This window comes from Zea mays, chromosome 4 (assembly GCF_902167145.1).
Source record: "Zea mays cultivar B73 chromosome 4, Zm-B73-REFERENCE-NAM-5.0, whole genome shotgun sequence".
NCBI lineage: Eukaryota > Viridiplantae > Streptophyta > Magnoliopsida > Poales > Poaceae > Zea > Zea mays.
The window spans coordinates 157,836,430-157,848,828 of record NC_050099.1 but is presented as its reverse complement, the minus strand read 5'-3'; the positions used below and the strand labels follow the sequence as shown (position 1 = coordinate 157,848,828).

The 12,399-nt window shown below is 46.5% G+C and overlaps 2 protein-coding genes across 9 annotated transcripts; one reads left to right on the top strand and one right to left on the bottom strand.

Moving 5' to 3' along the window:
* Positions 1-5,282: 5,282 nt before the first annotated feature.
* Positions 5,283-8,075, bottom strand: LOC100217009 (uncharacterized). 8 transcript variants are annotated; one of them, XM_008678466.3, is made up of 4 exons: positions 7,755-8,075; positions 7,517-7,674; positions 5,961-6,002; positions 5,283-5,746 (listed from the first exon to the last, which is right to left on the bottom strand). In XM_008678466.3, exons 1-2 carry the CDS (start codon positions 7,883-7,885, stop codon positions 7,521-7,523), a joined length of 285 nt encoding a protein of 94 aa, XP_008676688.1. In that variant the 5' UTR covers positions 7,886-8,075; the 3' UTR covers positions 5,283-5,746; positions 5,961-6,002; positions 7,517-7,520. The 8 variants fall into 8 exon arrangements, with proteins under 8 accessions (XP_008676688.1, XP_008676693.1, XP_008676686.1 ...); XM_008678471.3 differs by having other exon boundaries at positions 7,553-7,674; XM_008678464.4 differs by lacking the exon at positions 5,961-6,002 and having other exon boundaries at positions 7,755-8,071.
* Positions 8,076-10,759: 2,684 nt separating this feature from the next.
* Positions 10,760-11,565, top strand: LOC100277438 (uncharacterized). The gene is made up of 2 exons (NM_001373997.1): positions 10,760-10,933; positions 11,049-11,565. Exons 1-2 carry the CDS (start codon positions 10,827-10,829, stop codon positions 11,389-11,391), a joined length of 450 nt encoding a protein of 149 aa, NP_001360926.1. The 5' UTR covers positions 10,760-10,826; the 3' UTR covers positions 11,392-11,565.
* The last annotated feature ends 834 nt before the right edge of the window (positions 11,566-12,399 follow it).

The window sequence follows — 12,399 nt, the reverse complement described above, 5'->3', positions numbered from 1 at the left end:
ATGTCGAAAAAATAAAAATGTCAGAGCCAATTTTGGTTGAAGAAATTGACACTGCTGCCCCCGAAGCACCTTCCAAAATATGCGATTACATTGTGCGACATGCTTCGGGGAAGAAATTATCTGAAGAAGAGATTTTTGAAGCTAATCACTATGCCAGAGAACTGAAATATCCGAAGGGGGCACTAGTGTTCAATGGGACAGACGAAGATGACTTCCTATACTGCCTCCCTGACAACAAAGAATTATCTGTCTGCCGGGAGATGGCTAGGAGTATGGGGTTTCCGAAGCTTGAAGCTGGACTCTGCGCTATGACGAAGGAGGATCTTGCGGATAGCCTTGCATATAATAGTCTGAATGTGTGAGAATTGTATATTTGGAAATTTACAATTTTTGAATCATTCTTTTATTCTTATACTATTTCTTTTTTCATATAGGGTTTAATACTGAGCAACGCCTTGAGAGCGCAAAACAATGCCGAAGACGAGAGCTATAATATTGCTTTCAACAACCTACGAGCAGAGGTTATCAAGCTGAGGAACGAAGCTTTGGAAAAAGATAAAATTCTGCTTACACTAGTGGATAAAATAAAGGAAGACGAAGCTACCTCTAAGGCTCAAGCTGAAGCCTAAAAACGCGAAATTCAGGATCTTCAGAAACAACTGGCCAGAGCTAAAGAAGAACGCATACTAGAAGAAACAAAACGAGAACTTAGTGATCAATGGGCAAATCATTTGGAAATAAATGTTGAAGAGCTTCGTGCTTCCAAGAAAAGGTACTATGATAAATCCATGGAGTGTGTTAAGAAGATAAAATCCAGCTTCGCCAGCGTTGGCGCATTCTCTAGCGAAGAAAATTTCACAAGGGGGAATCCAGAAGGCCCGATTGAATGGATCAGTCACGAAGCTGAGGCCTTCGAGGAAATCTTGAACAGCCGCGGAGACATATGTGCTTTTTCAGGCGCCAGGGGGATTGCTACTGTTTTGGAAAGAAAAGGCTGTAATCATGTGAAATCTTTAGCGCAAACCGAAACCGCCTTGTCTTCCGAAGATATAAAGGACCCCTCGGCCGAAGCAAGCCTGGTTGGTGGAAAATTTCTCACCGACATTTGGGATAATGGCGGCCGAGAAATGGCTCAAGAAATCATTCAAAGAAGCGAAAAAGGCATCCATGATGCTAGGAAGATAGCAGAGGCTGCTGAGAAAAGCACAGAGCCCGAAGGGCAAATAGGTATTAACTAGTGGTTTTTATTCTGTTGTAATTTTTGATTTCAGACTTTTGTTCGCGGTTTGTAATAGTAATATAGCCGTATCTTCTCCTCCCTCAAAACCTGCTGAGGCATCTCTAGGCCCCCACCCGAAGGGGGACGACGAAATTAGAAAAATGGCTGAAGCCATCATGGACAAGGTTGTCGATCAGCTACTGAACGAAGCTGTGGAAGTAGTTCTTAGGGAAGATTAGATGCTATTGTAAAAATATTTGGAATGTAACATGTGTAATACATTGTAACTTTGAATGTAATATATAATCTATTTATAGTTCAATTCTTTACGATGCATGAAATTTTGCATACATACCATTTTTGAGCCTTCGGCGAAAAAACACCTTCCCTTCTTTTCATGCTTCGTGAAGAAAATCTTTTATATATCACAAGAATTTCCATACTTCTCTGATGAGGAATATCCAAGCTTCGTGAAAATATTTTCCGAAGCTATAAAAAAGTTTTATGTTGTCTCTCTAATGAAGCTACACTTCTTCTCAATTTATCCTGTGCCTTAGCACGATTTTCTCTTTTTCAAAACATTCTCCGAAGATCAATACTGTATCCCCTTCTTGTTCCACATGCAATATGTTGTATGATGCTTATGTTATGCAAAATGATGTGATGATGTTATGTTATGCAAAATGATATTTGTGCCGAAGATACACACATCCCTGCAATAGAGCACACACTCTTTTTATATCAGCGCTGACTTTTCGCTGTAAGCCTCCCTTAGGAGCTTCTTCGCCTTTTACTTTCAGCGGAATCAGCGTTTATTTTTCGCTGTAAGCCTCCCTTAGGAGCTTCTTTGCCTTTTACTTTTGGCGTAATCAGCGCTTATTTTTCGCTGTAAGCCTCCCTTAGGAGCTTCTTCGCCTTTTACTTTTGGCAGAATCAGCGCTTATTTTTCGATGTAGGCTCTAGAAAACTTACACTGCGCTCCCTTAGGAACGACTTTTTACTGCTTCGAATAAATTGCACTGTGTCCCTTAGAACAAATTTTTGATAATTCAAAGGTCCTTCGTGCCACCATGAATTCGTATGCTTCGGCAACTCAAGCCTATGGAGAAAATATATTTTCATTATGGCAAAAAACGAAACTATTACAAGAAATTGAAAAACGATAAAAAAACACTTAGACTTCCCATAATTGTTCCTTATTAACAAAAAAGTAATACTGAATGTAAAAATGCGAAAAAACTGCTGTCGAGGTAGGATATTTGTCAGTAAATGTGCTTCGACTCTGGCACAGTGCTATTGACTGTGCGAGCTTCGGACTCCTCTCTGAAGTCCCTCTGAAGGTGAGTGTGCTGACTCCCTTCTAGCTGCTGTCCTCGCTGCGTTGGTGGTGGCGGTGGAGGCTGTTGCCAAGATGCTTGGGGTTGACTTGCCGAAGCAACAGAAGCTGCAGAGTGATTGCCTACATACTCTGGAATGTAAGGCGAATGATACGAAGTAGTGTGCATGACCTGCTTCGGCTGACTCTGTTGTGCTGCAGCTTCTGCTATCTCCTTTTGCTTCTGGATGGTGACGTGGCACATCCTCGTGGTATGGCCCTTGTCTTCACCACAGAATAGACAGTAAATTCTTCTTGGTTGATCCCCAAATCTTCCCCCGAAGCCCCTGGCACCTCTGCCCCTTGGCGCTGGCGGTCGAACAGAGCTTTGCTGTTGCCCCGAAGCTTGCGAAGAGTATTGTGGCCTTTGCTGTTGGCTCCCTCTATCATCACTTTGAGTGGAGTTATGAATTGACCTGACGTGCCTCGGATGAAATCTTCCTCCGAAGCCCCTGGTCATTTCAGAGAACCTGAATGCCTCCTCCCTTCTTTGGCGGAAGTCATTGTCAGCTCGGATATACTCGTCCATCTTCTGGAGCAGCTTCTCCAAAGTTTGTGGTGGCTTCCTGGCAAAGTATTGCGCTGAAGGTCCCGGCCGAAGTCCCTTAATCATGGCCTCAATGACAATTTCATTGGGCACTGTTGGCGCCTGTGCCCTCAGACGCAGAAACCTTCGGACATACGCCTGGAGGTATTCTTCGTGGTCCTGGGTACACTGGAATAAAGCTTGTGCAGTAACTGGCTTCGTCTGAAACCCTTGGAAGCTGGTTATCAACATATCCTTCAGCTTCTGCCAAGAGGTGATTGTCCCTGGCCGAAGAGAGGAGTACCAGGTTTGAGCGACACTCTTGACGGCCATGACAAAAGACTTTGCCATGACTGCAGTATTGCCACCATACGAAGATATGGTTGCTTCATAGCTCATCAAGAATTGCTTCGGGTCTGTATGACCGTCGTACATGGGGAGCTGGGGTGGCTTGTAAGACTGGGGACATGGTGTAGCCTGCAATTCTGTTGATAGAGGAGAAACATCATCAAAAGCAAAGTTTCCATGATGGAAATCTTCATACCAGTCGTCCTCATTGTAGAAGCCTTCCTGATGAAGCTCTCTGCGCGGAGGCCTTCGGTTCTGGTCATCTTGAACAAGATGACGAACCTCTTCCGAAGCTTCATCTATCTGTCTCTGAAGATCAGCTAAGCGAGCCATCTTCTCCTTCTTTCGTTGCACCTGTTGCTGAAGGATCTCCAGGTTTTGGATCTCCTAATCCAAGTCGTCCTCCGGAGGTGTTGGACTAGTGGCCTTTCTCTTCTGGCTTTGGGCCTCCCTTAGAGAAAGGACGTCCTGATTGGGGTCCAGCGGCTGCAGAGTAGCAGTCCCTGTCGCTGAAGCTTTTTTCGGCGGCATGACGAAGGTGATGCTTGCCGAAGGTGTTCAAAGCTCAAGAAATGGAAGTGAGTTCACCGGAGGTGGGCGCCAATGTTGGGGACTTGTTCTCAAATGCTATGAATTAAGAACAAGGCAACATAAAATGTTAAAGATCAAAGCCCTTCGTCCTTCGAAGCATTATTTCCCTTTGGATATAATGGATTTCGGACGAAGGTTATGAAGGTCGCACCTTCATAATCGTAATGAAAGGTAAGAAAGGTACATACATAAAATAATATGATTACTTTGAACATTAACTCATTTTTATTTATTTCACTTATATAAACGACAACAAATTACAAATGTACCTTCGGCTTGAAGGAAAGTAAGGGTACAAGCGTGATGCCAATGTCAAGTCAGCGTGAACAGTACGGGAGTACTGTTCATCTATTTATAGGCACGGGACGCAGCCCATGTAAAATTACATTAATGCCCTTTGTTTTCATCAATAACTCTGTGGTAATTCTCCAAGGTCTAATTTGGCTTTTCATCTTTAAGTCGGTTCCCTTTTCTGCTGTCACGCCGAAGCTTTTCTGCACATAGCTTCGTGATCGTTTCATCCTTCGTCACGATCGTCTTCTATTTCAACCAAGCTTGTCTTGACCATGCTTTTGTATATCTGCAACCTGATTCCGAAGGTACCTGCTCGCATACTTGGAAAACATTGTCAAATTATGTTTTTGAGGGCTTCGGTATATTTTTGATGACCTTCGGAAGCCGAATGCCCCCAACAGGAAGTTTCTTCCCCATCCTCTAATGGAGGAATTTCCCGCGAGGAATCGGGGATCGGATCCCCATTGCCATCTCTACTCACGTCAAAGGGTGGCGAAGACGAAACCAGCCTGGCTTACGAAAACTATTCAGACCGAAGGTCCACTACGTTCGGCGAAGTCACGAGGATGATGACAAAAAATGTACTTTTGACCGTGTAATGACTAAATTGCCTTTGGCATTGGTAAAGGCCAAGCTTGAATGTAATAGCAAGACTAGGGATATAAAGGGGATTGTACGGGGGAAATCGAAGAACACCGATGAAATAGGTCTTTGACCTCCAAACTAGAATAAATCACTTGTGTTTTGAGTGCTTCGTCACACAAATCAATCAAAGTTTTCCTTGCGTATTTTAATAGTTTCCTCAACCTAGTTGTAAGCATGTGATGTGATGTAGCTTACCCATTGGAATTTGAATATATAGCCATGTGGCTAAAATTTGAATCCACAATGTATTTTTTTCAAAATATATAAACAAGGAAGCAATCCAATGCAAAACTGAACCAAGAAAAATACCAAAGCAAACCCGGAGGCTCAAAGCGTTCACTAGAGATCGAGCCACGTTCAGGTTCGGGTCACCTTATTCAAAAATTTGAAACAAAAGAAAGCATACGCAATACATATAGTAACATAATCATCAACCACCTTTTAACGCAAAATGACAATCCTCAGGTATCATCAACCACCTTTTAACGCAGAATTGTACTGGCTGAATACAGCCCAGACGTCGGCAAACCGTCCTTGCATATTTTCATCAAATGATATCTCACAAGGCATGAACTCAAAACCTTGGGGGAAAAAAATCTAAGATAGCCACGATTGTCGAAGGGGTGATGAAGTGTAGTGCTCCAGATGTTCATTTAGATGACTAATCTATAGAAATGATTTGAGTCCAACAGCATGACATGAGCAAGTCTTCCAGCGATTTATCACCTTCGAACGGATAGACCCATCTCTATATAAAACAAAGAAATAAAGCATACATCAGAGGATTGGACTGAATCATTCTTTAATTATAAGCTTTAAGCATACAAAGTTGTTGTGTTAGCCCCCCACAGTTGCAAAAGGACTTTACAAGATTTGACTCTAAATCATAAGCTCTATGACTACATGTGCTTGCTGTGGTAGCAAGAGTGTGCATCTTTGCCAAACATCCAAGCACCACCCACCTTAAGACACTGGGCAAATGTTTCACGTACCATCGTTTTCATCTGAGAAAAGAAGAGTAACCATACGGTAAACTACAACAGCAACCAGATCAAATCTCTGTTGAATACCAAAAAAACAAGAAAGCACACACCAGGATGCAACCAGGAGTCTCAAAAATGCCAAAAAAAAAGAGCAGACTTGCATAAACGATAATTCAAGCACTGTACACAGACATATTGACTCAAGTGAAGTAGTGAACTATCAATTACTGTAGAGAACATTCAAAAAGGACGCTACATTATTGCATCAAGGTATTCCTCAACAGAGGCAACTAGTAATGCTAGGTACATAACATAACACTAGCCTTCCATTACAATTTCAGTGTTAAAGTACTCATTCTTCATGATTGTATGAAGCAAAACAGCAAGCTCCCGGTAATATCTTTTATCAAAGTCATGTGCCTGCAGCAGTGCCTGCAGAAACCAAATGTCTTAACTTAATTGACCTCAACCCACCAATTTTTTTTGAATAAGCGAATCTCTCAAAAAACGCACAGCATGGAAAACATTATCTTGTCCTGAACTGCAAAGCAACAAGTGAGATTTTTTTTCTACCGAGCATCAGCATTTGAGATGTATTGAGCTACTAAACAACCTCCCAAAGAGACTGAAATATGAAAGGGGTTTACTAGGAATCTGCTACATCTTTGTTCCTACCCATCAAAGAAAAATATCCCTATGAAGGGAAAGATAATAAAGAAATCTGCCGGTACTCCATATAGTTTCAATGTATGGTGAAACACTGCTAGTAAATCCGACGGTACTCCATATAGTCACACCATTATTCGGCATTTTCTCTACTATATTTAAGTGAGAATTTCTTCGAGCGCCTCCCTACCACGTGCACCGCCAGAAAAGAAAAAAAACAGAGCCTAGGGTTCGAACCCTAACCCTTTCTCTCACAGGCTTAGCTTCTAACCACTAGAATACATATTTGTTTGTGTTCTACAAAAAAATAGATATTGTAAATATAGAAACTGTATTAAGAGACGGGCAACCGATTAGTTTCCCTATATAGGCTATATGCACAAGAATCGTCAGAATATAGAAACCATCTAAAGGACATGATCATTTCCACTTAAATATAGCCATCAAAATGTTTATATGTACTTGCATTCAGAGTTCAGAGCAGTGCTTGCAAGTTACATCCAGCGTTCAAGGCAAGATTTTTAATGTGTACAATGAAAGGTGTTTGCATCCAGCATTCAAGGCTTCATTGTTTATATGTACTTCTCCATTCAGAAACCATAAGGTATTCATGTGTTGTGTGTTAAAGAGCAGCAGGCAGCTTTCACGAAAATGGAAGTGGTTTTGTGTTGAACATGATCGTTGACGAGTTAAAATGGTCAGGATGACATTTCGCTGTTACAATACAACAATGAATGACATTTGTTTTCGACACATACTGCTATCAAACAAGCACGCAGTAAACTAAGAAACTACTATAAAAGAAAATACACGGACGCAATGTTCAACCAAATGGAAAGCAAACACGGACAAGAGCATAATAATCTTACGATGTTAAAGCCCGGGATAGGTGCAACAGAGGATACCCTGAGAGAGAGCACGGCAGCTCGACGCCGTGCTCAGCCGCGACGTCAGCCTGGCCGCCGCCACCGCGCTGTGCAGCGGCAGCAGCGACAATCCCGCGCAGCACCCGAGCTCCACCGGCATCCTGCGCGTCCCAACCAGCGCATCCATTACGGATCCATGATGCGCCAGCACCAAGTGCAAGAGAGGAACGGGTCACATTACCTGGAGAAGGACGAGGCGCGGTGGGCGGCGGCGGCGGCACGGGCCGCGGAGGGAGCCGATCGGGTGGCCGCCGCCGAGCGGCCGGCGGCGGAGGCCACGCGGGCGGCGGCGCGGAAACAGGTCGATGCCATGTCGCCGCGGCGTCCGGCCACGGAGACTGCAGAGCGGGAACGGCTAGCGAGAGGTGGGCGAGGAGCCGAGGAGAGTTCAGGAGCTAGGTTTTGGCGTCCGGGCAATGCGATGCGGCGGCGGCGGCGCCACGGGTTGCAGGATCAGAATGGTTCGCTTTCCTTGGAGACGGGGCATGGGGGTGATGGGCCGTGGAGCCCATTATGACGGGAGATGTTCGACCGGTTGGAAGGCCCTATGCGGGTGAGACCGTGATGGGCATTTGGCGGGCTAAAGTTGCTAGTGCCTAGTGGGCTGTTTGCTTCATCTTCATGCCAGACCTTTGGGTCCGTGGTGAAGCACGTCTCACACGGGGATGTGTGCACCAGGCACATCTGCTAGACCTGAAAGCAAATACGGCAGTGAACATGTTGTCTCGTGTCGTGGATAAAGGGGCAAGTTCTCATTCGTTCCTTCCCTCGAGAAAAAAAAACGCGTGATTTTTTTTTAATTTTTATGACCGCGTGCTAGAGTCCTCTAGAATTTTAGGGTATGAAATGGAATTGTAGAATTTTGAGATTTTGTTATCTACAATCTTAAAATTGCATTTGGATAAGGTATGAGTGACGGAACGGTGGAGAAGAAGTGAGTCGAAATGGTTCGTTTGTTTTTTATGAATTCTTAGAACCCACATTTTCATGAAGTATTTCGATTCAGAACCAACCTAACCTGCTAGCGTTTTGAACCAAATGTGGGTTGTTGTGGATTGACTAACACACACGCTAACAGGGGCAGAGGCCCAGGTCGTCGACGGTCTAGACGAGACGCGAGGGCAAGTTGCCTGGGAGACGGCGACAAGGAAAGAGGAGCAGGGCACCCGACGAACCTACGGGAACGACAGCGAGCTCCAGAGGGCCGGCGCGCACGAACCTGGGCTAGAGGCTCGCACGGACCGTGGCCGGCCGAGGCACGAGGGCGAACAGCGAGGAAGCACAAACGAACACGGTGACAACACGACGAATAGCGTGAGGATTTGGAAACATGCAATGAAGAATAAACCAGACATGAGAAGGAAGAAGACCTATATTAATTTAACTTACGTCGGGCGCTTCAGAAGCTGACGAAAACGTAATTTCTAATTTCTGTCTGCCCTACCGGAATCCGAGACTTTGCCGAGTGTTGAATTCTTTGTCGAGTGTCTTTTGTCGGGCACTCGGCAAAGAAGGCTTTGCTGAGAGCCGCACTCGGTAAAGTCAGGCTCTCGGCAAAGAGCCCCTTTATCGAGTGCCGGACATTCGGCAGAGGACAGCACTCGGCAAAGACAGGTTTGCCAAGTGTCTGGGTCATAACACTCGGCAAAGAGGCGCTTTGCCGAGTGTCTGGGTCATAACACTCGGCAAAGAGCACAGACCTGGGCACCAGCTTAGGTTCTTTGCCGAGTGTTATGTCGCTGGCACTCGGCAAAGAGGTCGGCTTTGCCGAGTGCCACTTGGGACACTCGGCAAAGAACCTGACATGGGGACCCCCCCTGGCGGGTTCTGTGCCGAGTGTCCCAAGTGGCACTCGGCAAAGAAGTATTCTTTGCCGAGTGCTGCCTGGAAGGCACTCGGCAAAGCTAACTTCTTTGCCGAGTGTCATAAGAGACACTCGGCAAAGCCGCCGTCTCCGTCACCCGGCGCCGTGACGGCCACTTTTTTTGCCGAGTGCTCTCTGGCACTCGACAAAGAAGGTTTTGCCGATGCACTGTTTGTCGAGCCTTCTTTGTCGAGTGTAACACTCGGCAAAGCCTTTGCCGAGTGTTTTTAAGGCTTCACCGAGTGCTTCAGGCACTCGGCAAAGCTATTGATTCCGGTAGTGCTGGCGGGTCAGAAGCCATTAGAAGTTAGCTAAGTTTCATCGGTGGGCTAGTGGGCTAGTAGAGACGCAGGCAGGATTTTTCTCTAAGAGCTAGTTTGGGAACCATGTTTTCTAAAAGAATTTCGTTTTCTCAAAAGAAATTATTCATTTTCTCTTGGAAAAATAAAAATCACAGAGAAAAATGGAGTTCCTAAACTAACCCTAAAGAGGTCAATACATATAACTACAGTTATAATATTAATAAATAAAATAAATGTAAATTTACAATATATAATAGTAACTAGTTATAACAATTAACACAGATATGCGCTAAGTGCATACAATATTTTATTTTATTATAAACTAACTATTTTATTTTAGTCATAAAAAACAACTGCAAAACAAATTTACTTTTTTGTTAGGGGGCATGGCTCCTACTAGCCCTCTTGTCGGCTAGATCATAAGTCGATAGAAGTTAACTTGCATCGACGGGATCAAACTGGATCAAAAGCCAAAGGTTGGATTGCGACTGACAAAAAAATGTTTAATAGCGTTGGTTTTACATAAGCCGACGAAAATTATGTTAACCGACAGACGCTTACGTGTTTTGTGGTTGCAGCGAGCACTCAGGTCGCAAAATCTAACTATATATAAATAACCATCATCAAGGAAACTACCACTCCTAGTTTATATGCACCGCCCATGCAATCAATACAAGCAAGTATATTGCAACCGACCAGCCGGTTCGCGCCACATTTAATACTCGCACGTATAGGCGCAGGGACACGTGGACCGTCCTGGCCTGCACCGCCCGGCTCCCCGGCCCCCCGCAGCATCAGCTCCTCTTCCGGCGACCTCACACACCCTCCTGGGGGCCCCTCGCATCTGACGATCTGATCTCCTCTGCTCTCCCTCCAACCTCCATCCGCATCCCCTCTCGTTCGTCCAGTATTTAGAAGGGTCCTTTGTCCTCGTTCCGGCCGGCGGCTTGAGCTTTTGCCGCTCGATCTCGATCCTGCATGCGCTGGCTGCCACCGCGCGAGCGAACGAATCCTTCCTCCATTCCAGTCCACACGAGCTAGCTAGCTAGGACACCCGCGCCCCCGTCCGCGCGCCGCGCCGATATCGATGGCCGGCAGTACCACTACCACCGCCGTGTGCTCCATGTGCGGCGATGTCGGGTTCCCCGACAAGCTCTTCCGCTGCGCGCGCTGCCGCCGCCGCTTCCAGCACTCGTACGTCTACTGTCACTATACACTTCCGGTATCATGGTTACGCTGCCGTTTGTCGTACGTCGTTGCTTCCAATATTAACGCGTGCACACATGTGGCGTGCGTGGGCGGCACACAGCTACTGCACCAACTACTACGGCGACGCGGCCCCGGCCCAGGCGGGCGCCGGCGTGTGCGACTGGTGCCTCCGCGACGACGTCGGCGGCGGGACGAAGAAGCGGCAGCACTCTTCGGCGTCGGCGGCGGCATGCGGCGGCAAGCAGCCGCACCGGCAGGCGGAAGAAGAAGAAGAAGAAGAAGCAGCAGCAGCAGGCTGGAGGAGGAGCGCGCAGCATCAGCCAGCGTCGTCGTCGTCGTTCCCGCCCAGCGGCGGGTGCAGCAAGGTCACCGGCGGCAGCGAGCACGCCGAGGGCGGCCGGAGGCCCCGCCGGTACAAGCTCCTCAAGGACGTGCTGTGCTAGCGAGCCGCCGGCTAGCTAGCTAGCCAGCCGCCAGCCAGCCAGGTGCTCGTACGTCGTCCTCGTCGTACTATGTATGTACAAAACAATGCTTGCTAATTAGTAGTATAGTGTTTAGTTATTATGCATGCATGCATGTGCACAATAATTAAGTACCGCCAGCTGCCCTTGTCGAGCGGGACTTTTTTTCCTGTGATCATCACATGCGTGATGCGTGTACGTTGTGTTCGAGTCCGAGTTGGATTTCTTTAGCTAGTGCTAGTATCACGTCGTACGTCAAGTGCACGTACGCGCTTGATCATATCGATCTTGTTCTTGCGTATCAATAACAATACTCATATGGTCAGAGCCGGGGGCCGTACGCCACGCTTAATTGCCTTCCGTAAGATCATCAAATGCGAGTAGTAAGTACTGTCTCTGAATGGTTTTCTGTTTCTCTCCATTCCGGCCGATGAGAGGACTCTGGAAAACTCTGGAAGGTGGGCGATGTATCCATTCCGGTTCCAGGCCAGCTTGTTGCCACCCCGGCGGCGATCTGCTGGCGGCTGCAATCGGCATGCAATTCGTACACACACAGCTAGTAGAAGAGAAGAGAAGTGGCCGACACACCCCACGCCGAAGCAGAAACTGAAAGCCCCTGCACCGCGATCTATCTGACACACCCCCAACCTGTCCGGTCAACAGTGTCATGATGATAGTGATCTGGGCGCGCGGCGGCAGGCTAGCTGCATCCATGATAGTGATCTGCTGCACTGACACTGATCCTGGCCGGGTCGGAACCAACGAACGCTTCGTGCTCTGCTTTTATTTATGGATTTGGATTGGTCGTAGCGCTCATCTTTACTGTCACGCACGTGAACCCCTTTCTCTCTGATTTTATGGATTTCGATTAGACGGGGATGTAAATCTGGTTTCTCTACAGCATAATTAGGTCCCTCTAGAAGAAGAACAAAGGAAAAAAAAAGTAGAGGAATTTTGGAGGATTGGAACTATATAGCTATAATTTTCCTA

What these genes read in the sequence shown, in the direction of transcription:
- LOC100217009 (XM_008678466.3), bottom strand. Translation starts at nt 7,885, where the DNA reads ATGGCATCGACCTGTTTCCGCGCCGCCGCCCGCGTGGCCTCCGCCGCC. An exon ending in CGCGCCTCGTCCTTCTCCAG is followed by an intron (nt 7,675 to 7,754) that starts GTAATGTGACCC and finishes TGGGACGCGCAG; the next exon opens with GATGCCGGTGGAGCTCGGGT.
- LOC100277438 (NM_001373997.1), top strand. Translation starts at nt 10,827, where the DNA reads ATGGCCGGCAGTACCACTACCACCGCCGTGTGCTCCATGTGCGGCGAT. An exon ending in CGCCGCCGCTTCCAGCACTC is followed by an intron (nt 10,934 to 11,048) that starts GTACGTCTACTG and finishes GGCGGCACACAG; the next exon opens with CTACTGCACCAACTACTACG.